General features: G+C 40.7%; 1 protein-coding gene across 5 annotated transcripts in view; it reads right to left on the minus strand.

The window, feature by feature from the left end:
- Window positions 1-547: 547 nt before the first annotated feature.
- GREB1 (growth regulating estrogen receptor binding 1) overlaps window positions 548-26,212 on the minus strand; it is a 117,109-nt gene continuing 91,444 nt past the window's right edge. For 2 of the 5 annotated variants that reach the window (XM_060233837.1, XM_060233828.1), the window contains exons 22-33: window positions 24,686-25,251; window positions 22,911-23,013; window positions 21,935-22,090; window positions 20,459-20,601; window positions 17,887-18,048; window positions 16,258-16,462; window positions 15,273-15,447; window positions 14,967-15,185; window positions 13,154-13,289; window positions 3,524-3,724; window positions 2,057-2,195; window positions 548-1,068 (exon numbers count right to left, since the gene is read on the minus strand). In XM_060233837.1, the coding sequence (XP_060089820.1) occupies window positions 905-1,068; window positions 2,057-2,195; window positions 3,524-3,724; window positions 13,154-13,289; window positions 14,967-15,185; window positions 15,273-15,447; window positions 16,258-16,462; window positions 17,887-18,048; window positions 20,459-20,601; window positions 21,935-22,090; window positions 22,911-23,013; window positions 24,686-25,251 (2,369 nt within the window). In that variant the 3' untranslated portion in view covers window positions 548-904. Of the gene's footprint in view, window positions 1,069-2,056; window positions 2,196-3,523; window positions 3,725-13,153; window positions 13,290-14,966; window positions 15,186-15,272; window positions 15,448-16,257; window positions 16,463-17,886; window positions 18,049-20,458; window positions 20,602-21,934; window positions 22,091-22,910; window positions 23,014-24,667; window positions 25,252-26,212 lie in introns of all 5 variants that reach the window. The other 3 variants (XM_060233820.1, XM_060233812.1, XM_060233844.1) reach the window with 2 other exon arrangements.

Raw genomic sequence — 26,212 nt, forward strand, 5'->3', positions numbered from 1 at the left:
GGGTACTCATTTTACTTCCTGTTTCCGGCAGTGGCATTTGGGGGAAATGATGTCACAGGAAGTGATGTCACTTCCTGCTTCCGCCAGGTGGTGCAGGGAAACGATGTCACAGGAAGTGACATCACTTCCTGTTTCCGGCGGTGGCATGCCGTCACCGGAAGTGACGTCACTTCCTGTTTCCGGCGGCGCACATTCATTCCCCCCTCAAGGTGTCCCTGGCTGGCCTGCAGATATTATGGCCACCCTACCCAATGCAATCCTAAGAATGACAGCCGCCATCCCTCTGAAACCGTGTTTTCTGTCTTTTTTTAATTTACTGTAAACTAGGCAATCAATTGACTGAAAGGTAGGGTATAACTTTTTAGGATAAAAGCACCTCTATTAACATCTTAGAGTGCTACTTGCACAGGAGAATTTCCTCATAAATTTTGCCCTTAGTTCTTAGCTCAAAGTTCAAAATAGCTATATCAATAAATCAGGAGCAATATACTAAAATATAGCATTGTTGATGCTGGCTCTAGATAAACAAAAAAAGTTGTAGGAAATCTACTTCTAAATTCTATATTTCTGAATTATGCCACAGTTTTGAAACAATCTGTGTAGTACAACAAGAAAAAGTTCAGTCCTACTGGAGCAGTCACTCAGTATCTTTGCAAATATACAGGAGTTACTTCCCCAAATTCATTAAATTACAATAGTTACTAACGTTGTACGCAAATATAAACATAAAATTGGTAAAATAAAATATATTATACAAATATTTCAAAATACCTAAGTCGTTTTTTGTCTAAATGACAGCCCTTCTTGCAACATTGTGTGAACAAGTTCAGTTCATTTTGACAGTTTGTTTTGTATAAAAGAAGTCAGTTTTCTGTGCCACACTGACACATCTGATCACTTCCAATCAAATATGTCGTCCAGTCAGGAAAAAAAGGGGTTTGTCTTCTTTGGCATTGGCTGTTTGGAATTCATCTCTTAGTCGAAACTGCCACTCATCTTCCAGTTCCAGTCGGACGACGGTTTGGCGTAGGGAATTCCTGTCTTGGCAAATCACACATAAGGTAGCACCTGTGGGAGTTGTTATTTTTGGTATTATTATCACCAGCTTTCATATCTTTGTTTCTGGGTGTGGGTATACAAAGCAGTTGACAGTTACAAAAGCTACAGAGATTAAAAAATCGGTTGGTGGGGTCTCAACTGCCCCCACTCCTTGACAGGAGTGGAAGCATTCACAATACAGCCAATTCCTGCTGGTTCTTGCTGCAGCCCTTGTCTTGTGCCCCATCCCATGTGTTGCTAGGGGTTCTCTGACCCTTTAGCCATGACTTTCCAGACGTTTAGGGAGGCTGCAGCAGAAAGGGGCAACAAGCTATCTTAGGACCTTCACTCTCTGTGATCAAACGACTAGTTATAACACAATCAAGTTTGAAAAACAGCACTGATATAGCCAGCAAGACAGGATTAAAACACCACTGCTCCATTAAATAATCATTTAAATTGACAAATATCCTGCAAGGGGAAAATACTATTGTAAGCAGAAATGTTCAGCTTCTGCAGCACTTTTTGCAGGAATCCTGGAAATCTCAACATGCTACATGGTCCACCAGTGATCTACGTTCTGCCCAAATATGCCAATAATTTCTTATCATATTTATTATGCTTATTAAATGTACTCCTTTTGTAGAATATAACATTATGAATAATCTTTGGAATACTGTCAAGTTCTTGTTGACATCTAGACTAGGTAATCTGCCATTGCAGAGACAAATATTGGGTAAATATGTCACTCCATCCTACAGCTCTTCCCAGGAGACATCTGCCCACTACACTAAACAGCCCCTCTGCTCTCACGACTCCTCCTCCTCAAAAGTTCTAAAACAATTTTTAAACCACCTTTGTAGGGAGACCGCCAGTGCCATATGGACATATATTTTATGGTTTGAGAACTGTGAACTGCTTTGGCTATCTTTATTTAAGTTAGGAAACCTTAACCTTTAAGGTAGAAAGCCTGCAAATTGACTAAATAACTAACTTGTGCCAGTGATGGTCATCTTACCTTTCAAAAAATGAAACTTCTTCAAGAAGCTGGCGACCACGAAGGAATCACAGAGGTACAGCAAGAGTCCACTGAACACCATATCAGAGCAGCTGATGTTCAGAGAATGAGGTCGGGAGCTGACATAGCAAATGGCAATCTAATTGCAAGGGGGGAGAAGACAATTTAGGAATTATTTTACTCAGTTCAAAGCACCATGTATTTTAGCATAAGATCATACCATGTTGAATCATCTCCTGCTGTTTCAGATTTTCCTGTATGTGGGATGTGTTTATAATGAAGGCAAACCTTTGGAAAGTTTGTCATAGCGAAAAACAAATTTCCTTCTACAAATGCAGCTAATGGCTCTTTCCCATGCGCCATGCAATTAAAGTTGTGGCTCAGTGCATCAACAGAAGGTTCCTTTCAACACCACAAACAAATAATTCCTTCCCACTGCAATTAGATGCCTTTTTCAGTGGAGGTAGAACAACTGCCTTCAGTGGCTCAGTCTGGCTGCCAGTGCCTTCTGTGGCTGGTGTAGCTGCTAGTGACTTCTGCTGCAGCTAAACCTGACACAGCTGCCCATTTCCTCCTCCTTTAACTCTGAGACCAGGCTCAGAGATGGCTGCCAGGATTTGCTGTTGGACCGTCTTGGAGCAGCTACTCATCTGGTAAGATCTGAGGGGGATTTAACCCCCCCCCCCCGCAAATATATTTTATTTTTTATTTCAATTTTTTCTGCAAACTTGGGAAGTCCACCAAATTTCTAGAAAAATCTCTTTAGCCTCCATGTGGCCCCAATCCGGAGATTTAGCAATCTGCAGATGCGGACCACACGTGGCTAACAGTGTGTCTGTGTATATATAGATATATATACAGATATATACAGAGAGAAAGAGAGCACTATAGTGGAAACCTGCGATGGCAATATGCCATTCTATAAATAATTATCAATTATTCTATTTGTTTTGTTAAAATACTCCCCTATGATGCAATACCTGCTTGACTATCGTCGTTAGGGACTTTTGGCCCTGAGTTTCTTATACGAAAACAGAGATGTTTCTGAAAATGACATAAAATGAGGAATCTAAAGGTAAGACCTTTCTGAACAGGTTTTACCAGCTGGTGACCCACAAAGACTGAGGACCAAACTAAATATTGTAGCATTCATGAGTCTGACCAGCAGATGCTGCCACTGGGGCCATTTTAAAAGGGCCGCTGCCACACGGTGTGACCAGACTTGTCCCCAATAAAGAGAAGCCATTCATTCCATTCCCAGTAATTTAGTAACACCCAGGGATTAACAGTTCTCAAAGACCTAATGCAGACAAAAGCCTGTCAACCATTCCCCATATATACAGAATTGTTTGGCTAGCTGTATCAGGCATTGACTCTTAATACTTCCTACAGCAAGAACATGGATAGCCTAACTCAGATATTGTACAGCCAGCCAAAGGCAGCTTTCAAGCCCCCGAAGCTGATTACCTGTGGTCCTAAATTAAGATAACAGTCTACAGAGAGCACTGGGTGGCAATAATTCTTCAACGAGAGAGGGAAGAAGCGATGGCTGTGGTACTGGAGGTATTTTTCCAGTAGTAGCTGAGCTGGAGCAGCCAAGAAGGTGTGCTTGCTATCAGGAGCACAGATGTACTGTGCTGGAGCAATAGAAACTGGATTATCTGACACCTGAAAAGAAAACAGTAATGACAGAGATTAATGTTGTTCATCCAGCCCCCAAGTACCTGTCTAAGCTCACATATCCACAATACAAATGGATTTCAAAGTCAGTTCAAAGGGTTTAAATAGCATGAAGCAATACCTGCTTGACTACAGTCATTAGGGACTTTTGGCCCTGAGTTTCTTATACGAACATAGAGATGTTCCTGAAAATGATATAAAATGAAGAATCCAAAGGTAATACCTTTCTGAACAGGTTTTACCAGCTGGTGACCTACAAAGACTGAGGACCAAACAATGTAACAGCATTCATGAGTCTGAGCAGCAGATGCTGCCACTGGGGCCATTTTAAAAGGGCCGCTGCCACACGGTGTGACCAGTTTTGTCCCTTTCCTGTGCAAAAGTGACCATGGGAGGGGCCTGGTTTGTCACTTGAAAAGGCCCGCAGGAGGGGGCGGAGCGTCGTGAGGCAATGGCAGACGCGAAATAAACGAGCTCCGTATACCTCCTTCCCCTTTCAACAAATTGAAAGACTCTACAAACTCCAATGACAACTAAATCAAAAGGGAAAACGGTGCGACAAAGAAAGAAGCAAACTTTGGGAAAAAAAGTTGCAGTTTCCGACTACTTCTCGCCAGAAAATCCAAACAAGGTCAGTGGCCCAGACTTCTGCTCCCCAACCGCGTGCAAAATGGCGCTCAGCCCTGCTCCCGCTCCTTCCAACCAGCCTATTTCCCCAGTGACTCCCGTTTGTAAAGAAGATGGCCCAATTAGTCGTAGAGACCTTGATCTCCTACGACTTGATATCCATAAATACTTCAAAGACACTATAGCTGAGCATATCAGCCCTTTAAAAGCTCAGATGGAAGAACTAACTGAAGACTTCGCCACTACCGCCAAAATAGCGGAACAATCAGCGGAGCTGGGGTTGTCCATCAAAACGGAGCTTGTCAACATCAAAAGTAATGAAAACAAGCTTCAGGACAGAATATTAATCTTGGAGAATAAATGGAGATCTTTCAACCTGAAGCTACGTGGGATTGATGAGGGGGCTGAAGAAAAAAGTGATCTGTTACTTCTCATAGCGGGCTGGCTGCAAGAAAAGCTCTCGTTCCAAGGAAATATGGCAAACAACATTGTAAGAGTACAGAGGCTGGGATCTAGGAAATTGTTGCGAAGCAACTTTAATAGAGACATCCTGGTACAATTTTCAAATCCCAGAATCAAAGAAATGATCTTACAAAAGGCAAGACAGAGTGATGACTTAATGTACAATGGGAAAAAAGTGCTCTTTCTTCTGGACTTATCTCCTGAAGCGCTGGAAAAAAGATGCAATCTGAGGATTATTACGCATAAACTACACATAAACAACTTGAGATTCTGGTGGAGTCCAACATCTGAGATTTTGCTTTATAAAAATGGCATCCTACATAGAGCTCATGATGCGCAGTCAGGGATCGGATTAATGGCCGCCTTATCGCTCACACTCACTCCGGAAGAGAAGGCAGACCTGTGGAAGCTGTTTCCGGCACCAAGAGACCAAACGCCTGATACAAATGGAGCTGCATGAACACCTCTTCTCTTAACTCTTTACTGCTCGTTGTCACTGTTCCTGGTCTGTGGGTCCCTTAATGACTCCAACTGACGGGAGATTGGCCGGGAGCACCTTCGTGTCTACAACTAGCCAGCACACCAATGCGCAGGGGGGTCGGAAGAGGCTTTGACGACAGAGCACCGACTTCAGCTTTGACAGCAGCAAGGCTTCTGCTCCGTCCCTTTTTTTTCTCTCTCTCTTGGCTCGCTGTTTCTTTATAGTCTCTACTGCTATTGACATTAGATAGAGTTTACTACTCAAATAGTGAGCCCTGAATTCATGATCTGTTGTGTTTTTATGATGTTTTTTCCTCTACTTAAGTGAATACTCTAGCTGATTGGAGGCTCAATGTTAGCATATTTACTAAGAGGCTTGTGGTTGAGGCATGATCTAAAAATCTGGATTTAACATTGGTCTCTAATACCTCCAGGTAGAAATGAAAAAAAACTAAACTTATTTTTTCTTTCCTTTGTTTGATATGTCATTAACTACCAACTTAATCAATGTTCTGCCTCTACAATAGTTAATCAACTTGTTACAAAATATATTTGTGGGTGTACATGGGTGTGTATATATATGTGCTTGCATGTGTGTGTGTGTGTGTGTGTGTGTGTGTATATATATATATATATGTATGTATATATGTATATATATATATATATATGTATATATATGTACATATATATATGTGTGTATATATATATAACTTCTTGAATGCCTAAATATATGTAAGTCTGTACTTGCTCCTCTCCTTGCTGCAATATCTCACTTGTGGCGGGAGGATAAGTGGATACTACTTGTTGAGAATGTTTCACAGTTCCTAAAGTTTAAAATCAATTTTTATTACTTTTAAAAGCATATCTTCGTGTTGCAAGACTTGCATACCAATGCCCAGCTACAAGTCTAAGTTAGACTTCCTGTGGTTACAAGCTAGTTTTCATATAGAGTAAACTGTGAAGACACTTTATTTTTCTAACATGTGCTGGAGCTTTAACTGATATTGTGGCCTTAATCTTCTAGCCTATACAGCTATATTTAAAGGCTCCATGGACCTGAAGTAACCAATCACGTTAAACAAGAGTTGGTTTAACAATGAATCTGTTTTTGTATATGTGTTCTATATTTACTTATTAATGCCCTTGAAAGGCATCTATGCTACAAAAGTGTGAATACTGATGGATACCATTATTATAGTTAATATCTGCTGGAGTTTGTTAATTAATATTTATAATGGGGAAGGAGGGGGAGTTAGGATCTTAATTATTTATTGAAGGTTATTTGCGCCCTCCTGGAAGGAGTATGGAAGTTTCAAAATAGGGAAAATTAATAGGGTTTTCCCTGACCTCTTTGTCTAAAAGAGGTTTCGAAACGTTACCCGAATTAGGGGGGGGGGGGGGGTTTGGATTTTGTTTTCTCTTTCTAAGTTAAATTAACCATAGTTTACCTTCCTACAAGGTAGTTAGGAAAGGTAAAGGTTGTTTTGTTTTTGTTTCGTGCTGTGTGTGTGTGCTTTTTCCTCTTTACATTCATTTCCCCTTTCCCTTGTGGTGTTTCTACCTTTCAATACATATACATTTATAATCTCTTTATTTTAAGTGTTATTGTTGCAAGTCGCTCCAGGTCACCACAGCCAAATCTGCAATAGCTAGCACATCTTAATAAATTTTTCTATTTAATTTTTTACTTATTTATTTTTTAGCCTCACCATGTCTAGGGATATCAAAATTCTCACCTGGAACTGCAGAGGGTTTAAAAACCCTATTAAAAGAGCTCGCATTTCTAATCTTCTGGCCAAAGAGCGACCTCAGATAGTCTGCCTCCAAGAAACCCACGCAAAAAAGCAAACCTCCTCCTTATTGCATTCCAGATGGTATGACCAGATTTTCCAAGCTGCAGGCACTTCAAAAGCGAGGGGAGTAGCAATTCTAATTTCTAAATCTGTGTCTTTCAGTGTGCAAGATACGAAAGCTGATCCCAAAGGCAGATATGTATTTGTCAAAGGTATTCTAAACGGCAGACCAATAACAATTGCATCTATTTATTCACCAAACAGTAGCCAATTGGAATTCCTGGAGGAAACCTTTTCTGAACTGATGGGATTCAGGCAGGGAGAGCTTATCATCGGAGGTGACCTTAATTACATTGTTGATTCAGCCCTGGATAAATCGGGTCGTACAGGATCTCAGCGTACTCCTCCCAAGAAGTCAGGTTTATATGATCTTTTACTTTCTTTTAACTTGGTAGACGTCTGGAGGACACTAAACCAAGGAGCAAGAGACTATACCTTTTTTTCTCATACCCACAATTCCTATTCTAGAATTGATTATATCTTAATATCCCCTAATCTTTTAAAATTTGTTGACAATGCAAACATAGGCTCTAGAACAATCTCCGACCATTCTTGGGTATCTGGGGTGTTGTCTTTTGTTGACTCTGATAATAAAGGCCCAACTTGGTCACTAAACAAACTCCTTTTGTCTAAGGAGAGCGTTTGTGAGAAAGTTAGAAAATCAATACAAGACTATTTTCTACACAATGGCAACTGCGGAGTGTCACAACATCTGATATGGGATGCATTTAAAGCTGTCCTCAGAGGGAATTTAATTTCTATTGCAGCAGCATGCCATAAGAACAGATGTAAAGCTATTTCAGAGCAACAACTTAAAATTGATGAATTGGAAAAGAAACACATGAAATACGGGGGAAAGAAATACTTAAAAAAACTCTCACTTGAAAGAAACAAATTAGAACTGCTGGAAACGTCAGACATACAAAAAAAATTGCTATATTTGAAGCAGAAGTTTATTACTAAAACTTCAAAATCCCTCAGACTCTTGAGGTCTAGGTTGCATCAACAGAGGGAAACAACAATAATTCATTCTATACGTTCATCTAAAGGAGAGGTTTATGTCCCTCCTAAGGAAATCACTGGCGTGTTTCAGGAATACTATTCTACTCTCTACTCATCCGCTGTGGATAGCAACTTAGATTTTAAAACGTTTTTAAAAAATACTAATTTTGACAGAAAATTAACCAAAGAGGATGCTGACTTCATGGACAGACCAATCTCGGAATCTGAAATTATGGAGGCATTATCCTCTATAAAAAACAATAAGGCTACAGGGAAAGACGGATTCCCAGTGGAATTTTATAAAAAGTTTAGTTCTGACGTTTTACAGCCTTTCCTAAAAACTTGCAATCTTGCTATGAAAACTGGTGTACTTCCAGATTCATGGAAGGATTCCAAGATGATTGTGATACACAAAGAAAGCAAGGATAAGCAAAACCCCAAATCTTACAGACCGATTTCAATTCTGAATCATGATTTCAAAATTTTTTCAACTATATTGGCCCGCAGACTAAATAAAATTATCTGTTCTTATGTGCATTCTGACCAGGCAGGATTCATTCCAGGACGCTCCATCTCAGACAATATTAGGAGAACCCTCAATCTATTTTGGCAAGACATCTAAAATACCTTCTTTAATTCTTTCTCTGGACGCAGAAAAAGCGTTCGATATGTTAGAAATTAGTTATTTAAAGGCTGTCTTAAACTACATGGGATTTGGCCCAAATTTTCTAAATTCCATTTCGGCTATCTACAAAAACCCGAAAGCACAATTAACTATCAACAATCACAGATCGGACGAAATTCATTTATCAAGAGGCACACGACAAGGATGTCCGCTTTCTCCAATTTTGTTTACCATCTCGTTGGAACCTCTGGCCCACTCAATACGGTCGGATCCTGATATTGAAGGTATTATGGTGAGAGGTATCTCCCACAAAATCAGCCTTTTTGCTGACGACACTGTTTTTTATTTGAGCAACCCTTTACATTCGTTAACCAAATTAATGCAAACTTTAACATCATTTAAGGAGTTCTCAGGCTTTACCATCAACATGTCTAAATCGGAGATTTTCCCGATTCACCTTCCTCCAGATGTCTACCAACGTTTAGAATCTTCTTTTCCCTTTAAATGGGTTACCAAATGATGGCGCCATCTGGGCATTTACATACCTTTGGACCAATCTAAATTATTCGAAGCAAATTATAAACAACTTCTTACAACCACCAAAACCAATTTGAATAAATGGACTAAGCTTCAGCTTAATTTGATAGAGAAAATTGACTTATTAAAATCCTTTGTTCTACCTAAGTTTCTTTTCTTATTCCAAAATCTTCCTATTCCTATAAAAAGCAACAATATGAAACCATGGCAAAAATGTTTCTCCCTTTTTATATGGAATAATAAGAAAACAAGGATATCATATCAGGTCCTGTCTAAACCTACGGCTAAGGGTGGTTTGGCTGCACCAATCTTGAACAGCTACTATGTGGCAGCCCAGCTTCGTAATGTTTTACTTTATGCCAGAAAAGAATACCAGCTGCCATGGATTCAAATCGAATCTGTAAGTGTGCACCCTGTACGTCTTAATGAATTCCTTTGGAATACTAGAGCTGAACGAAGTAAAATAGTGTTAAACAACCCTTTTCTGAGATGCACCTTGGAGATTTGGGATAAATTTAGAAATCTTATAGTCCAGCCCTCCACTCCAGTAATGGTCTTTTTGGATCAGCCTTGGTTTCCTCCAGGAATGTCTAAGGGGGGATTTGAAATTTGGCGACAACACAACATCCTTAGAATTTCAGATGTCAGCTCCAAAGGCCATCTGCTTACACGTGAACAATTGGAATCCAAATATAGGCTCAAAATTCCCTGGTATGAGTATCATCAACTTTATGACGTGCTAAATAAAGTTGTTCCTGTTATGATACCCGAAAGCCAGTTAAATGTTTTTGAAAAACTAATTATTCGTCGGCTTCAGCACAACAAAACGCTTGGAGCAAAGACTGCTCTATTAATCTATCAGAAGACCAATGGTCCACGATCTGGACGTCTTCAATCTGCAAATCCCATTGCACAAATTTTAAACTGCAACAATTCAAATTAACTTCAAGGTGGTATTGGACTCCTCTTTCCCTCAGCCACGCAAGTAAAAGCTATAATCCTCTTTGTTGGAAAGGTTGTGGGGAAATTGGATCATTTCTCCACTGCTGGTGGTCCTGCCAGAAAATTCAAGATTTTTGGAATACCTTGATTAGCAAAATTGAGATCATTGTTAATGAAACTATTCCTCGGACTCCAGAATCCATTTTGCTTAACTACTGGCCATCTAATAAATACTCCAAGCAAAAAAAGGAACTTATTTCCCTTCTAATATTGGCAGGCAAAATCTTGCTCACAAAGTCTTGGAAAGAGGCAGAGGTCCCCTCTATTACTCGGTGGTTTCAAAAGGTATGGGAAATGATTATACAGGACAAAATAGCCTCTCAACTTACACTTAGTGATAACCCTAAGGCTGGAGGTTTTTTTGTTGAAAAGTGTTTTAAATTTTTTGAACACGTGAATGCTAATCTGTCAAAAAAGAACAAAATGCCAGTGAAATACCTAAATTTTGTTTTGTATTGAGTACATTTGCCATCACTAATGACCATCCTAAGAATCTAGGATGTGGCGCTTGGGGTAGCTGAAGATAATACAATTAACCTTCCCCCCCCCCCTTTTTTTTTTCCTCTTTGTCCTCTCGTGGCTTGTGTGTGTGGATGGATGAGTGTGTTCTGGATTATTGTTTTTTTGATGTTCAAAATATTGTAATATTGTATTTCATATATGGAAACCTTTTCTTGTTAATAAAAATAAAAAACTTTGAGTTTAAAAAAAAAAAAGGCCCGCAGGCAGTATGTTTGACACCCCTGGTCTAGCTGGGGTGACACTGAGTCATAAACAAGTTCTCTCAGAACTGTTCTCTAAGAGCAGTTTCTTGAAAGAGCTCTCTCAGTCCCACCTACCTCATAGGGTGTCTGTTGTGGGGAGAGGAAGGGAAAGGAAATTGTAAGCTGCTATGAGACTCCAAGTGAAGGGCAGGGTATAAATCCAATCTCTTGTTGTTGTTGTTACAAATGTGAGAGACAGACCCGAAAAGGAGCTGTCCCATCTGCGCATATGTATGTGACTGTGGGGGAAGTTTAACCATTGCAAAGAACATCCTCTTTACTCATATATACATTTGATTCGCCCAGTGGGGAGGAGAGATCAGCTGATCAGGATCTGTAAACTCCAAATAGGTTAGCAATATTCCCCATCTAATTTCTTTATGTGTATCCGTCCTATAATCTCTGTTTACTCTAAAGTCTTGCCAATAGAACAAAGCTGTACTCGTTAAGAGAAAGCAATTACCTATGAACCTCTCTACTGCTCAGATTACAAAAGCAGCCTCATTTGGATACTCCTCTTGGCTTAGGAGGTGGTGGCAGTCCACCTGAGGGAAAGACTCTGATCCCTGCTTAAGTGGCTGTCGGGGAGCAGTGAGAGATTTCTGCTGTGACAAATGAGTTCCCTCACAAAAAAACCCTGTCCTCCCTAGTTTCTGAGCAGGACTACAACACTCTTGCTTGAGGGCCATTTGCCTGAGGGGAGAGTCAGGTGCTAGGGTAGAAGCATCACAGTTATAACTCCTAACATCTAGTTTGGTCCTCATGGGAGAGGGGAAGTCCCATCCCGCAACACTTGCCTCGTCCCTGTGCTTTTCCCATTTCTTCCACCCTCGCTCCTGCTTACTGGCACCCCATTTGCTTTAGCTTCTGTTATTTCCCCACTTCTTATTCAGACCATTTCTTTCCCCTCACATTTCTTCTGCTTCCTTCTCTCATTTCCTCCCAGCCACATTTTCACTGAACCCCTCTTGGCATTCAGGGTTGCTTAGCAACCTCAAAATGGCTGCCAATCTCTTGTGAAACAATATCACAAGATCAAGTTCAGTATTTAGGGGCTGTTACATAATCCCATATTATTGCCAAAGCCCCCTGCCTCAGAAAGAGTATAATGGTGAATTTGCTGATGGACTCATGGACATTTTTCAATGCATCAAGGAAAGCAACATTTACCAAATGCACTCAAAAGCAGTCTAAGCCCTTTAGTAAATTCCACAGTACACTGTATCCAAGAGGGGCTGTGTGTGTGTGACAGTGATGTTGTATAGGGTACACAAGATGTCATTCAGCATTTGTGTGGGTAAACCCCTTTTTAAAAGTTTATGGCAATTCTGCAGGTTTCCTCAAGTTTACAGAAACATTACACTTCTCAGTGCCCCCACTGTGTAGAGTTTTTGATCTGAATGGTGGGGCCATCAAGGGAATTAGATACATGATACTGTGGTCCTACAAACATCACTGCTTTCCTTGAGATCATATCAATTCTATTTGCCAGTCTTTGTATCTCACAAGTTCCCAAGAGGAGGTTGAGGCTTACTGAGAAAACGTTGGCATTGGAAAATCTGTTTCTGCTGTTTAAAGCCTCTAGAAAGGCTACTGACAAGGGCACTTCAATTATTTCTGTATGAATGTTATCAGCACTGTAATTCTGAAGGCAGAACTACACCTGCTGCTTGATATGGGTCTGCCACTGAAAATGGCAGTCCTCTGTTGAGGTCTCTATCTGTCTCTGTAGTGTTTAGTCAGACATTACACATCTCCATATTGTTTTCCCACTCCGGATCATTGGGTTCTGCTAGTGGGGGTGGGAAAAAATAACGCATATAAGTCTGAGTAAATATTATTGCCAGATGAAAAAGAACTTGGCTGTTTTTATTGGCAGGCCCACATTGGGATGACACTGAACACAGCACTCTAATGTCTCTTAAATAATAGATCAGATGTCCAAACAGTCTATCCCTAAATACAGGACATGTCAGATAACATCACTGCTCAACCTCAGAAAACCTCAAAAGAAGGCACACTCCTTTACCAACAGTAGCAATCAAATATATTTATCAAGTCTCACCTTTGACTTAATATGGAAGGACCTTTGTCCACCCACTGTGATTTGTTTCTTCATAACACTGAATCGATTGAACCGACAGATCAATAGGCCTGCGCTGTAGGCACGCAGGTTGAAGTCCACGTCATCACACATAAATCTGTTGGAAGGTACAAGGAAGACACACATTTAAGACAAAACCCATATTAGATATAATCTCAAATTGAGTAGATACCACAATGATTGAGATATTGCAGAAACTAAAGCAATGACCCAGTGGTTTGCAGTGATATCAGTGGGAAACATGCCAGTTTTCATTGAACAACCTTGTTCAGGTGTCAGATCTGACTGTAAAAGAGAATCAGTGTTCTGAATGTTCAGCTATAAACCTTCAGGAGTTTACAGTGCTGGTCCAAAAGATGGCATCTGTAAGAAGAAAGACTACAGGGAAGAAAACGTAGGAACTGGGACTCTCCCACTGCTGCACAATTTGTGAACCCCTAAGCAAAATTTTGCAGCCCTCAGCAAGAGCTCGATAAGCCTGTTTTTTGTTGCTGCCCAGTAGCAAAACCAGGATGGTTGTCAGTCTCCTTGCATGTCACCCTACATGGCCTGTGGGCTGTAACTGGTCAGGAGGGTCACAAATAAGCAGGCCTGGAATATCCCAAACTATGGCATTTTGGAAAAAGCAATTTCGTAGACAGAACAATTCTTCCAAAAGAAACGTGGGGAAGTGTTTTCATTTCAGAAAGCATCAAAAGAAACTGAGGACCTAACTACATGTTATACCAGGGGTGCTGAACTCATTTGTTATGAGGGCCAGATTTGGCATAAATAAGACCTTGTCAAGCCGGGCCATGCGTGTCATAAGATGTAATGCCAGGTAGCAGACATATAAACTGTATAAAGGGGGTGCAGACAAACAATTTTTTTACTTAAAACATTAGCACTCTTGCAATATTTTGTTTTACAGTCTGATGAAGCATCTGGGCATTGTGAGCTTTTGTACATAAGTTGCTTCATGTGCAACTTTTGGATATTTTATTTTGGAGATTTTTATGCTGCTTTTCCGGAGCCCTTCTACTTGGCTCTCCATTCCTCCATTTTATCTTCACAACAACCCTGTGAGGTAGATTAGGCTGCACCTGTGGATTTGCCCTCTTGTAGACAGAAGACTTACAATGATAGAAGGGGAGGGGCTGTGGCTCAGTGGAAGAACCTCTGCTTTGCATGCAGAAGGTCCCAGGATCAATCTCTCACATCTCCAGTTAAAAGCACCAGGCAGTAGGTAATGTGAAAGACCTCTGCCTGAGACCATGAAGAGGTGCTGCCAGTCTGTAGCTGCAGTTTTAGATCTGACATAGACCAAAGGTGCTTCATATATGCCATGGTGTGCAAAACATTAAGTGCATCCTTCAAAACTAACACATGTGACCAGTAAACAAGCATTTATGGTTGTATATTATACTACAGAGAGCCAGTATGGTGTAGTGGTTAAGAGCCATGGACTCTAACCTGGAGAACCAGGTTTGATTCTCCACTCTTCCATATGAAGCCTGCTGTGTGACTCTGGGCCAGTCACAGTTCTCTCAGAACACTCTCAGCCCCACCTACCTCACAAGGTGCCTGTTGTAGGGAGAGGAAGCGAAGGCAGTTGTAAGCCACTGAGATTCCTTAGGATAAAAGTGGGCTATACAAGCCAACTTTTCTTCTTCTCCTACAGTACTACAATACACCTCAGGAAATCTAGATGGACCACAGATTACTTTTGCATATAAAGCCAGAGACAATCAATGAATGTACTGCCACCCTTGATTGCTTCTCCTGGTTGGCTCACCTGTTCTGGTTATACTGAACGTTCTGTGTCAGGTCCACATTCAGCATGACAAAGTCATGAATGTGGCAACAAGAGAATGGCTCCTTGATCTCCCCACTCTTGGTTTTACTCGACCACTTCCTCATCCCAATCAAGGCGTAGTGGGTGATGTTGGGAGTTGATTCAATATGCTGGAGAATTTGCTTCAAGGAGACATTCCTTTCAGTCCATGTATATTCACTGGAAGGGATTGGGAAAAGACATACAAATCAGATGGTTTGAAAGACCAGTAATTGCTATGCCAACCCCAAAGAAATTAGCTTTTACCTTTTTCTTTCGCCTGAGCAATCAATTTCTACAGCATTCCACATGACACAAGAGTCATCTGAAATGACAATGAAAGGCCAAATATCTTGAGGCTTAATCCCTAGTTCCTCTTGTCGATTACGCTCAAGCTCCAAGTTATGGTAAGACAGCTCTTTTATCAGGAAATGAGCGGCACCTAAATTTTAACCAAAGAAGCAAATTACACTCTGTAGGGGGATAAATGCAAGCTTAATTTTATTATAAATCCTTTGCTATATAAATATCTCTCCAACATATAAATGGTTCATTCTAGGGCTGCCAACTTACTAAAATGTTTTGATTGACTGACCACCAACTTGGAACTGAATCATCAATAACTAATTAATCAACCAATTAAACTGAAATAAAATTTAATTACCCAATTAAATGTAAAAACATTTGGATATGAATCAAACCTCAACATAGATGTCTTGCTGTGATAATAAGTATGAGATACACTATGGCTTAATAAACAAAGTTACAATTCATTGCCAAAAAACAACAATATTTTCTTTTTCATTCCTTTTGGAGCACCATTTCAAAGGAAACAAGTTTCTAAGCCCAAGCAATTAAAATTTCTTCTAACAAATTAAAATTATCTCATGGGAGGAACCAAGGCTGAGTGGCAAAGAAGATGTTTTGCCTGGAGAAGGTCCTCGGTTCAGTTTCTGGCATCTCCAGTTAAAGGACTTTTCTCCCCAAGACTTAGAAAGCCACAACCAACCAGAATAAAGATTTCGAATAACCAACAGCCTTACGTAATATGATGCAGCTTTATAACTAAATTTCTAGTTAGTTAATGTATCTATTAAACTGATTCACAGTGCAATCCTGAGCAGAGTTACACCCTTCTAAGTTCACTGACTTCAATGGAAGTCAGAAGGCATAACTATGCTTAGAGCTGCACTGTCAAGTGTGCATCCCTTCTTTATTCACCTCAAGGACTCTTTCAGTGGATAGTACTTACCCACTCCAGCACTGTTGAAAATGCTTGGCAGGACAAGCATGATGTGATTGGGCCAGTATTTTTTGTATATTGCCATTTCATATTCTTTGACAACTAAGACATGTAAATGGCTGGCCCCATCCATGGCGTGGTAAAGGTTAAATAGTCCATGCTCGTGACGTCCAGTTGTGGGAGTGAATGTAGGGCTCTTTATATAATCCTGGCCCTATATAAAAGTAGGAATCTCTGTGTTATTGTGTTGATTTAACATTAACAAAGGAAATGAGGGTGATGGGAAATTGACAACTAAACAGATGAAGGTTGCAAGTGTCGGTATACAGACTAATTTTAAAAATAAGAATCTTGTAATATTCTGTATTTTGACCAAACAAAACAAAATGCAAGCTTTCAAGATCAGGCTGAAATGAAAAGGACACAAAAGGAGGAGGGGGGAAGAGAAAAGATAGGTTGTTTGGAGGCATGGTTGTCAAAGTCCAAAGTCTGTAGCTTTGGTTTTAAAATGCACTGGCACTTATGTATATCCTACTCTTCTCCCCAGCTGAGACTCAAATCAGCTTTTTGAACATTGGTTTGGTTAATTTGATTTATATCCTGCCCTCTCCTTCACTTCCTCACAGCGACAGCCTGTGAGGCAAACCAGGCTGAGAGACCAAATGCCTAATAAAGGTTTCCGTTTCCAGCCAGGGTGAGAGTATGTGATGTGCCCAAGGTCACCCAACAAGCTTCCATGGCAGACCTGGGGATTTGAACCGGGGTCACCCAGGATCCTCGTACACCAGAATAGAAAACATAATATAATGTATACTGAACTGGATTAGTTAAGTGTCAGTGCCTGATGCAAAACAGGTTCTTAAGTTGCCCCAAGTTGCTGGGACAAAGGTGGATGAGGAAAAAACACATTCTCCCTTTGTGAATACTGTCCCAGAAACTTGGAACTCCACTCTGGGTCCTCACTGTGGAGAAAAGTGGAGTCTAAGTATCTAAAGAAATAAATTGGGGCAAAAGAGAGCCAAAGGGACAGGACATTAAGATTTTTAGAAATAAGCAAGTTATTTGACTATAAAAGTGTCAGCAACTAGAGGCCCCAGGGTCAAATCCAGTCCTTTGTCTGGTGCCCATTAACTCCCTTGGTGCCATTCTAGAAGCAAATATATGAAAGCAATTTTGGGGTTGGGAGAAGATTGCTGGCCTGATCAACCACCCACCCTTTTCCGCAAAAACAAACGGCTGATCAGGGAACAGTAACAATGGCACCCATTTAAGATGAGTAAACAGAACAAAAACAAAAGATCCCTTTCTGTGGATGATGGTAGGCAGATCTCCTAGCACAATTATTTGCATTTTCACATGAAAAGTGTGTGTGGGGGGGTGTTAGATGCAGAATGTGTCAATTTGCACTAGGTGAGTTAGAGACCTATTTTCCAGGCAACCCACAGGTATGTTGTTTCACTATCAGCAGAGAGATTATACAGCAGAGAAATTACATGTCTTCTTCACTATCAGCAGAGAGATTATATGTCTTCTTCTCAGTCTGGCAGCAGAACCAAGACAGTGAAGGCAACGCATGGTCTGGACCCTATAAAACAAACACCTAAACTCAATACATGCTTTGTGTTAGTGTTAATTTACCTTATCTGTGACAAGTGGCAGCCTCATGCTTTCTAGCTGTCTCCCTGGATGGCTGAAGACAAAATGGTGCTCCTTGGACTTTGGGATGATGAAGTGAAGCTGGATCTCCTCTCCAAGCATTGAATAGGAAAATGCAAACGCATGCAAAGTAGATTCATAAAGCTGCAGAGGAAATGTGATAAAAGGGTAACTCATCTTGCAGTACAGCCTGGCTCTTACACACACACACACACACACCCTTAGCATTACATACTCTGGTTTCTCTCCAGATAAAAATTTATAGTATGTTTTACCACCCATGACTGATACATCCCGTGTATTAAAGCATCAGGGCCATCAAGGCACTGGATTAAAAACATGCACAATAAAACCAGATCTTAGAAACCATTTAAGCAAACAAAACACACACATTATTAAAACCAAAGCTAAATATACATAAAAAGAAAAACAACAATTAAATAATAAGGCAGGGGGGATCACGATGGGAACACTAAACGATATAAAAAAAAGTCTTCACTTTTTTAAAAAAAAGGCTTCGCCTGCTGCTGAAAGATGTCAAGAGAAGACGATAGTGACTAGGTTTGTAAGGGATTAGGGGGGCTTTAAAGAGAGCCCCGTGGTGCAGAGTGGTAAAGTTGCACAACCTGAGTTCGATCCTGGAGAAAGCTGGGTTCAGGTAGCTGCCTCAAGGTTGGCTCAGCCTTCCATCTTTCTGAAGTCAGTAAAATGAGTACCCAGCTTGCTGGGGGGGGAGTGCAGATGACTGGGGAAGGCAATGGCAAACCACCCCATAAAAAAAACCTGCCATGAAACGTCGTGATGTGACATCACCCCAGAGTCGGGAACGACTGGTGCTTGCACAGGGGACTACCTTTACCTTCAAAGGTCAAGACCAGCACCTTGAATTGTGCTTGGAAATAGGTGGAAATCCAGCACAGATGGGCCAAGACTGGAGTGATACGGTACTGACAAATCACTCCAAAACATCCTGACTGCAGGGTTCTGCGGCAACTGAAGTTGCTGAATACTTCTCAAGAGCAGCCCCTCCACCCCGAGCACCTTGCAGTAATCTAATCAAGATATGACCATGAGATGCTTCTCAGTGGCCAGATCTTTTCTGCCCAGGAAAGGCTGCAGCTGGCTAACCTGTCACAAAGTTCTTTCAAGAGGTCCCTGGCATAGAATGTTGGACTAGCACCAAGGAGACCTGGATTCCAGGGCTGCCAATAGCCTGGAGGAAAACAAAGGCGTAGTGGTGATTCTATTTACCTCCATGAAAACCTTCAGCTGCCCATTTTTATATCTCTACCCTCTATTAAAGGGGCAGGACACATTTCTCCAGGCTTGATGGCACGTCTGCAGAATTCCAATCCCCATTTAATCCAGAATTCCTCATAAATCACTTCAAAATTGCTTCATTAATAAATTGCTTTATTGTCTGTAAGTTGCCTAGAGCCTTACACTAGCAGGCAATAGGCAATTCATAAATTGAATAAATAATAACAACAATAAAATAAGCAGAGGTAATGTGCCAAGCACACATGTAAGAGACTGCAACATACACAGCACCTCTTCCCCTAGGGATCCATCTGCCTTTTGAGATCACCACCTTGTCTTCTTTTCCTCTGCACAGGAAGTGAAGTTATCTATAGTAAGCAGCAGATACTTCCTTGTAGCAGCTCTAACTTGGAACAACTTCCCTCAAGGGGTGTAACTATGTTGCCTCCCTGTGTGGTCTTTAATCAGAAAAGTAAAGGTTTTGTGAAAGAAAAGTTTTTGAGCACTAAAGTGTGCCAAGTATTTCCTGAGCTCCCCCTGAGTGTTATGTTGTGAGTAAGCTGGTAATGATTTTTTTCTGCTTGATATTATGATGTGTTTACTATTTGGAGCCTGTTTTATCATTATTTAATTTGGGGAGATTTTTTTCTGTAAACTGCTTCTAAGAAAGTTCTGGGAAAGGTAAAGTAACCATATTTCCCCAGAGAGTACTGAGATCGGGTTCTCAAAACCTGCTTGTAATCCCCGGGCCAAAGGAGGCCCGTCTGAAATCTACCAGAGACCGGACCTTTTCGGTAACAGCGCCTTGCTGGTGGAACCAGCTGCCGGAAGAGGTGAGGGCCCTGCGGGACCTTGGGCAGTTCCGCAGAGCCTGCAAGACAGTCCTCTTCCGGCTGGCTTATAACTAACTGACACTGGAAACTTTGGAAGGCTGTAGTGTAACATTTCGACAGACCGCTGTTTTATATGTTTTATTATCTTACTGTTTTAAATTGTTGTAAATCAATGTTTTTAAAGTTAAACCTATGTTAGATTTTATATGTTGTAAGCCGCCCTGAGCCACTTTGGTGGGAAGGGTGGGATATAAATCGAAATATAAGTAAATAAATAAATATCTAAAACAGGTAAGCTAAGAATGAAATAACTCAGCAGTTTCCCCACATATCCATCGGTGGAATACTGCATCAAGCCCTTTCCCACACACCTTAACCTTATATCTTGTGCCACTAGTTCAGCTTGCAAGGAGCTAGTTGGGTTCTTTTGTACTTGGAACATTTGATTTTATCCACCTTACCTGGTACCTGGGGTTGAAGCCCATGTACTGGTGGCATTGTTCACAGTGATGATAAGTGTTGTAAGCTGCATATTTGGATAACCTCATCCGAGTGGTCTGACGGCGCATATACAAGTCCTCTTGTTTTCTGTTTGCTGATCTGTCTGTACAGAAGGGTTTGGACTGTTCAGTGTGTGGGAATCAGGCCAATGATGAATTAACGTTTGAGTCTATTGCTGCTGCTAAATTCACAGCCTTGTTTCAGCAAACCTACAGTGGCTACAAATTTTCAATCCAGATTGTCCCAAAATAAATTTTCACAAGAAGCATGGTGATCTAAATTGTTTTTACTGTCAAAAATATTATTTTGAATAAATGTTTGACACTGTTTTCCAGTCTTGTTTACATAAACCATGCAAGCAGACAAGTTTTTTTAAGCATGCATTTTTTATATTTTCTTTGCTCTAAAATACTTTAATCAGGGCTTTTTTGTAGAAAAAGCCCAGCAGGAACTCATTTGCATATTAGGTCACACCCTCTGGCTTCAAGCCAGCTGGAACTGAGTTCCTCTGTGTTCTTGCTAAAAAAAAAAAAAAAAAAAACCCTGACTGCAATGCTTATTGTTGACAAGGTATATTTTTTCTTAGAAAACGAACGTTTGCTTGCTCCCTCTAGTGGTATCCCACAAAACAGAATGTGCTTGCTTCTGCAGAGATTTACTGATCATTTGCAGCCAATGGCTCAGCAGATACATGTTGTTTACTTGCAGCTGAAAGGCAGTTTTGGCTAGTTCAGTTTAGTCCCTTTCTTTTTATTTATTCCCAGCTACATGCTGGGAACACAAGAGAGTAGGACAGAAGAAAGCTGGGGAGGAGGCAGTTGGGGGGCGGGGGAAGAGAACTATGTGACCTTCAATTGTGTGACCCCCATGAGGAATAGAGATCAGACTGGGTAAAGGAAAGAACAAGATGTGGGCTCACGAGAGAAAGGCAGAATGGAGAGATTTGGGGAGAGTTGATAGATGTGACAACAGTGGGAGCTATGATGGGTACATTGCTTGGGAAAAACAGAAAAGCAGCAGTACTGGTTGCTACTGTGAATCTGACTGTCATCTGGATTAATTTGGCTCTTACATTTAGTGACTATTTATCCCAGATACACTGGCTTGGATCCAGCCGAGCATTTTCAAGGATGGAAATATTTCTCCGCACAGAGTGGGACTTTCTTTGCCCTCCTCCTGCTGCTGTTCTTGGGGGCCCTTGAGGAATAAATCCAGAGAGCTTTTTGTGCTACAGCACGGTGACAAAATCTTCCATCCATGGAAATATGCCATTGGATCCAAACCATTATGCAGACTCAATTGCATTTCAGTTGTTGATGCATCACAGTTATGGTTGTTATACCAATGAACATTCCAACTGTATTTCTTTATTGTAGCAAAGCAAGTACGTCCCTCAGTTTTGCTTTCAAAAACCCTAATAAAATAAGAAGCCTGACCTTCATTCTTCATAAGAATTCTGGAACAAATCAGACTTGCATCTTCATATTTTGGATCATGGATAGTATAGTCAAAGGGCAATTTTTTCATTGTTTCTAGGTCAGGCCATGCATCCCCTGGTTGGTGGTAATATTGGCCTGACTCTTCTTTGAGATCTGCCACATCAAGAACGAAAGGGAAGTTTAAGAAATGTGCAATAATTAAGTAAAATTCTGCATAAAAGGCGATGCTGCAATTGGCTGGATACCTGGGCAGTGAACAGGAAATCAACCTCCTGCAATGCACACTATCATCACACTATTACATTACGCACAGTAAGTGCATAAATGAATGTGAAATTCATTATTCAATGAGGATGGAAGGAAGTCAGTTCATTACGGTGAAAATCCAGACAAGATGGAGTTGCTCAGGGTATACAAGGTATACAGTCTAAAACAAAGGATTTGCAGAAACTGCCTGTTCATGTTAGTCTCCTTCCCCTAAAGTCACCTTGGTTTATGATTCAGAAGTGGCACAGTTGCAACGTTTGTATGGCTGCTGTCCATTTCACATACTAGGCATGTTTTCTAGCAAATCTGAATACTTTGAACTTTCCAATCATATAAAATACATCTTAAGATTTGTAAGTGCCTCAAAATTGTGTCTTTTTAGAGACAGATAGATTGTAAGCAATGCCAGCTTTCCAGCAGGAAAAAACAGATGCACATTATTGTGTGACTGAAAACATCCATCAAGAGGTCAATGGAGTAAATAAAGAGAAAAAAAATATTACATCATGAAATAAGATTTTTTTAAAAATATATATATATATAAAGGATTTGATTAATTGCATGAAATTTGGTTAAGGGGTTTAAGTTCATGGAAATAACACGGGATTGCAAATTTTAAAGAGAGCAATAAAACTGTCTCATTGGCAATTAACAAGATAATTGAAAGTTGTTTCCCAGAGGAACGATTTCTACATGAAAAACTTACCAGTATTGATCTCCTCTTCATCATAAACATCCACTTCAGTCAATCGAATAAGCATTCTAGACAAGATACTGAGGAACTGCAGATAGGCCCTTGTCTTTCCTATCTGTAAATATACACATCAGAAACTATACAACTATTCGCCTTTTGGGGGGTACCAGATATCTGAATGACTAACACAGTCCAATTCAAAGCCCACTTATGACACATTCTCTCTGCATGTCACTCCTGTTATTCCCTTTTCAATTGTTCAAACTCATGAATTACAAAAGTATACTGGGGAGTGTAATCATATCTGCCACCCCTACCCCCTGGATGTCTGAACATGTGCAAGAACATCTCAACGGTCTGTGCACTTTATCAGGAGTGCTGCAAAAAGTGGGATCCACCATTACATAATCAAGCAAAGTCAATTGTTTAGTGTATAGTTACAGCCTGCACTCTCTCAATCAAGACTGATTCTACAGGCACCTTACAGTTAATAACATTCTTATAAACAATTAAAAACACAATGAAAGTAAAACATTGAAGACTGGGAGTAAATTTAAAACAACAGAGAAAAACACCAATATGTCTTCATTTTAAACAACCTTTTAAAGCACTGAGAACAATAGAGCAGTTAAAATTTTAAAAGTAGATAAAACCCAGCTCCCTTAAGAAAAAAGTTGTCTCATGGTGCAGAGTGGTAGGCTGCAGTACTGCAGTCCAAGCTCTGCTCACAACCTGAATTTGATCCCAGTGGAAGCTGGGTTCAGGTAGCCAGCTCAAGGCTGACTCAGCCTTCCATCCTTCTGAGGCTGGTAATACCCAGCTTGCTGTGGGTAAAGTGCAGATAACTGCGGAAGGCAATGGCAAACCACCCCATAAAAGTCTGCCAAGAAAATGTTGCGATGTGACATCACCCCATGAGTCAGTAATGACTTGGTGCTTACACAGGGAACTAGCTTTCTTTTTTAAAGGAAAAAGTACAAGTAGCATTTCAGAACCAATAAAAAGGAGCTCCTTAAAGCAATAAAACAGCAGCATTTTTAAACAATATAGTGTGTGTGCAAAAAAAAAAGTGTGAACCTTGGGGAAAAAGAGGAACACACGCACACAAGACAATAGCTATCCTTTACTCTTATTACTATACTAAAACACATGTACTAGGCATACATTGTAAGTCCCAATGTGGGACTGCACAGAAGACTGAAGATGTGTCATTGATTACCAGATGCTGACAACATAAATTAAAGTTATCAATGTCATGCTCTGCTTATGTTCTTCCAGAGGGTTGGCTCCAGTGATCTGCCCTTATAAGGTTTGTGAGTCTTACATTCTCTCCCTCCCCTCAACAGTCTCTTTTGACTCTTGGAAAGCTGGACTAATAACCATGCAGGTTGGGGAGGCTTTTCTAAGGAGAGAGAAAGATGCAAAATCACCCTTCTTCTTCATTTTTCTGCAAACCCTAGCAAATAGGGGATTCTAACTCCTTCTCCCTCCTCAGTGAAGTGCTCTGACCATGTGGGTCCAGATTGAGTCCCACAGTCCCAGGAATCAACTTTCCTGGAGAATCACCTTTCCTGAGGCTGCTGGAAAGATCCTCAGATACCAGCCCTTTTCACTGGTAGACTACACAATTCAACCCACAAATTAGGTCCTATCTGTTGAAAACAGAATGCTGTTATAGACAGGACCTAGGGCCCAATACAATAAGGTAATCCTTATGTCCTCATGCAATAGTGAGACTCAATTAATTAAAATAAAATGAGAATAATTACCCTGTCTTTATTACACACCTGTGGTGGCCCACTCAGCAGCAGCCTCCTTGGATGGAAGGTGTCCATCCTGCCTTCATTCCTGTTGTTGTAATCCATATGGATTGGTTTGGGGACTGTCCACTGGCGATAATACAGGGACTGCTCCGTGCAGGTCATCATTTTGCTCATGAGTGGGCGAAACGAACTTGCCCACATCACAGAATGGTAAGGTAAGAGTGACGATGACTTAGGAAGTCCTGTGCTGTCAGCAGAGGTAACAATGTCATATACCAGTTTAGGCAGGTACACTATAGGAGGCTTTTGGGACACTTTGGTCATGGAGCACTGAGGGGTCTGCAGGACAAAGGAGCTGTGAGTAGGTACAGATGAGGCAGAAGAAGATGAGAAAGGAGATGCTGATGAGGAAGCGATGGAAGCCTGAGCAGTTTTAGCATTTGACTTTGAATCTTTATCCATTTTTGGTCTTTGCTTTTCAGGGTTATTCACACTCTCTTCTGTACTGCTGGTTAATATCTGATGGGCTGCCTTTCCCGTGTCACCTGCAGTTACTGATGGAGGGGACATTTCACTGCAGAATGCTGTGCCTATGAACAAAATAAAGGTTTTAACAAAAAGTCGTTAAACCTTCGGTGACTACTGAAAGTTGCTATGACCCCTCCCCCAATATCACCTGGATTTGCAATAAATTGGACCTGTAGGCCCATTTTTGTATTTGGCATTGATATTTCTACTTTATTTACTGCAGATACCTACTGGATCCAGATGAAATTTTAAGTGATATTTAAGCATTCTAGTGAAACCAAGAGACCTGAGCCTTTCCTTAATCGAGCAAAAAGTAAGGGACGATTCACATAGTCGCTTCAAATACAGTGAAATGCCACTGGCAACGTGTAAATACCAAATCTGAATTTAACTCTTTGCTTCAACATATGCCCAGATTCCAAATCACTACATGATAACACAAATTCCAAAACTGGATTGAGAAGAGTCTGAGGAATGATAATCTAGGCATTTTGAATTTTTGAAGAGAAATGTTAAACAGATCCAAAGTACTATCTCAATATTATGCTGCTGTTCTTGTAAAGAGGTGCAGGATTCCTTAATCAATGCTCAGGAGGGGCCTTGATCTCAGGGGAAACATTCCTTCTCTGGGAATGGAACTATAAACTTTCAGACTGCCAGCTGAGAAGGAATTAATTTCCCTTATGGAGACAAATAGGCAGTATGACGAAAATCATCTGCCCGCCCGTCAGGAAAGGGCAAGGTAGATAGCTATTTGGATGTCCTGAGTTAGACCATAAAGGTTTGGGATATGTGCCTTAATGGTATTGGAGAAAGGGTGCAGAGGCTCACATGGGATGCAGTCAAAATTTCATGATAGGGCAAAGGGAAACCTTCCTGGATGGGACAGAAAGGGTTAAAAAGGTCTGAACATCCTGTTAGAAACATGCAGGTCAGAGAACTGGGAGTAGTCTGTTTTGACCAGCCTCTATTTTTCAAGGTTCCAGAGGGCTTGCATCCATTCAAAAAAATGGAGTGCCAGTG

Source organism: Heteronotia binoei, chromosome 1 (assembly GCF_032191835.1).
Source record: "Heteronotia binoei isolate CCM8104 ecotype False Entrance Well chromosome 1, APGP_CSIRO_Hbin_v1, whole genome shotgun sequence".
In the NCBI taxonomy this organism is placed as follows: domain Eukaryota; kingdom Metazoa; phylum Chordata; class Lepidosauria; order Squamata; family Gekkonidae; genus Heteronotia; species Heteronotia binoei.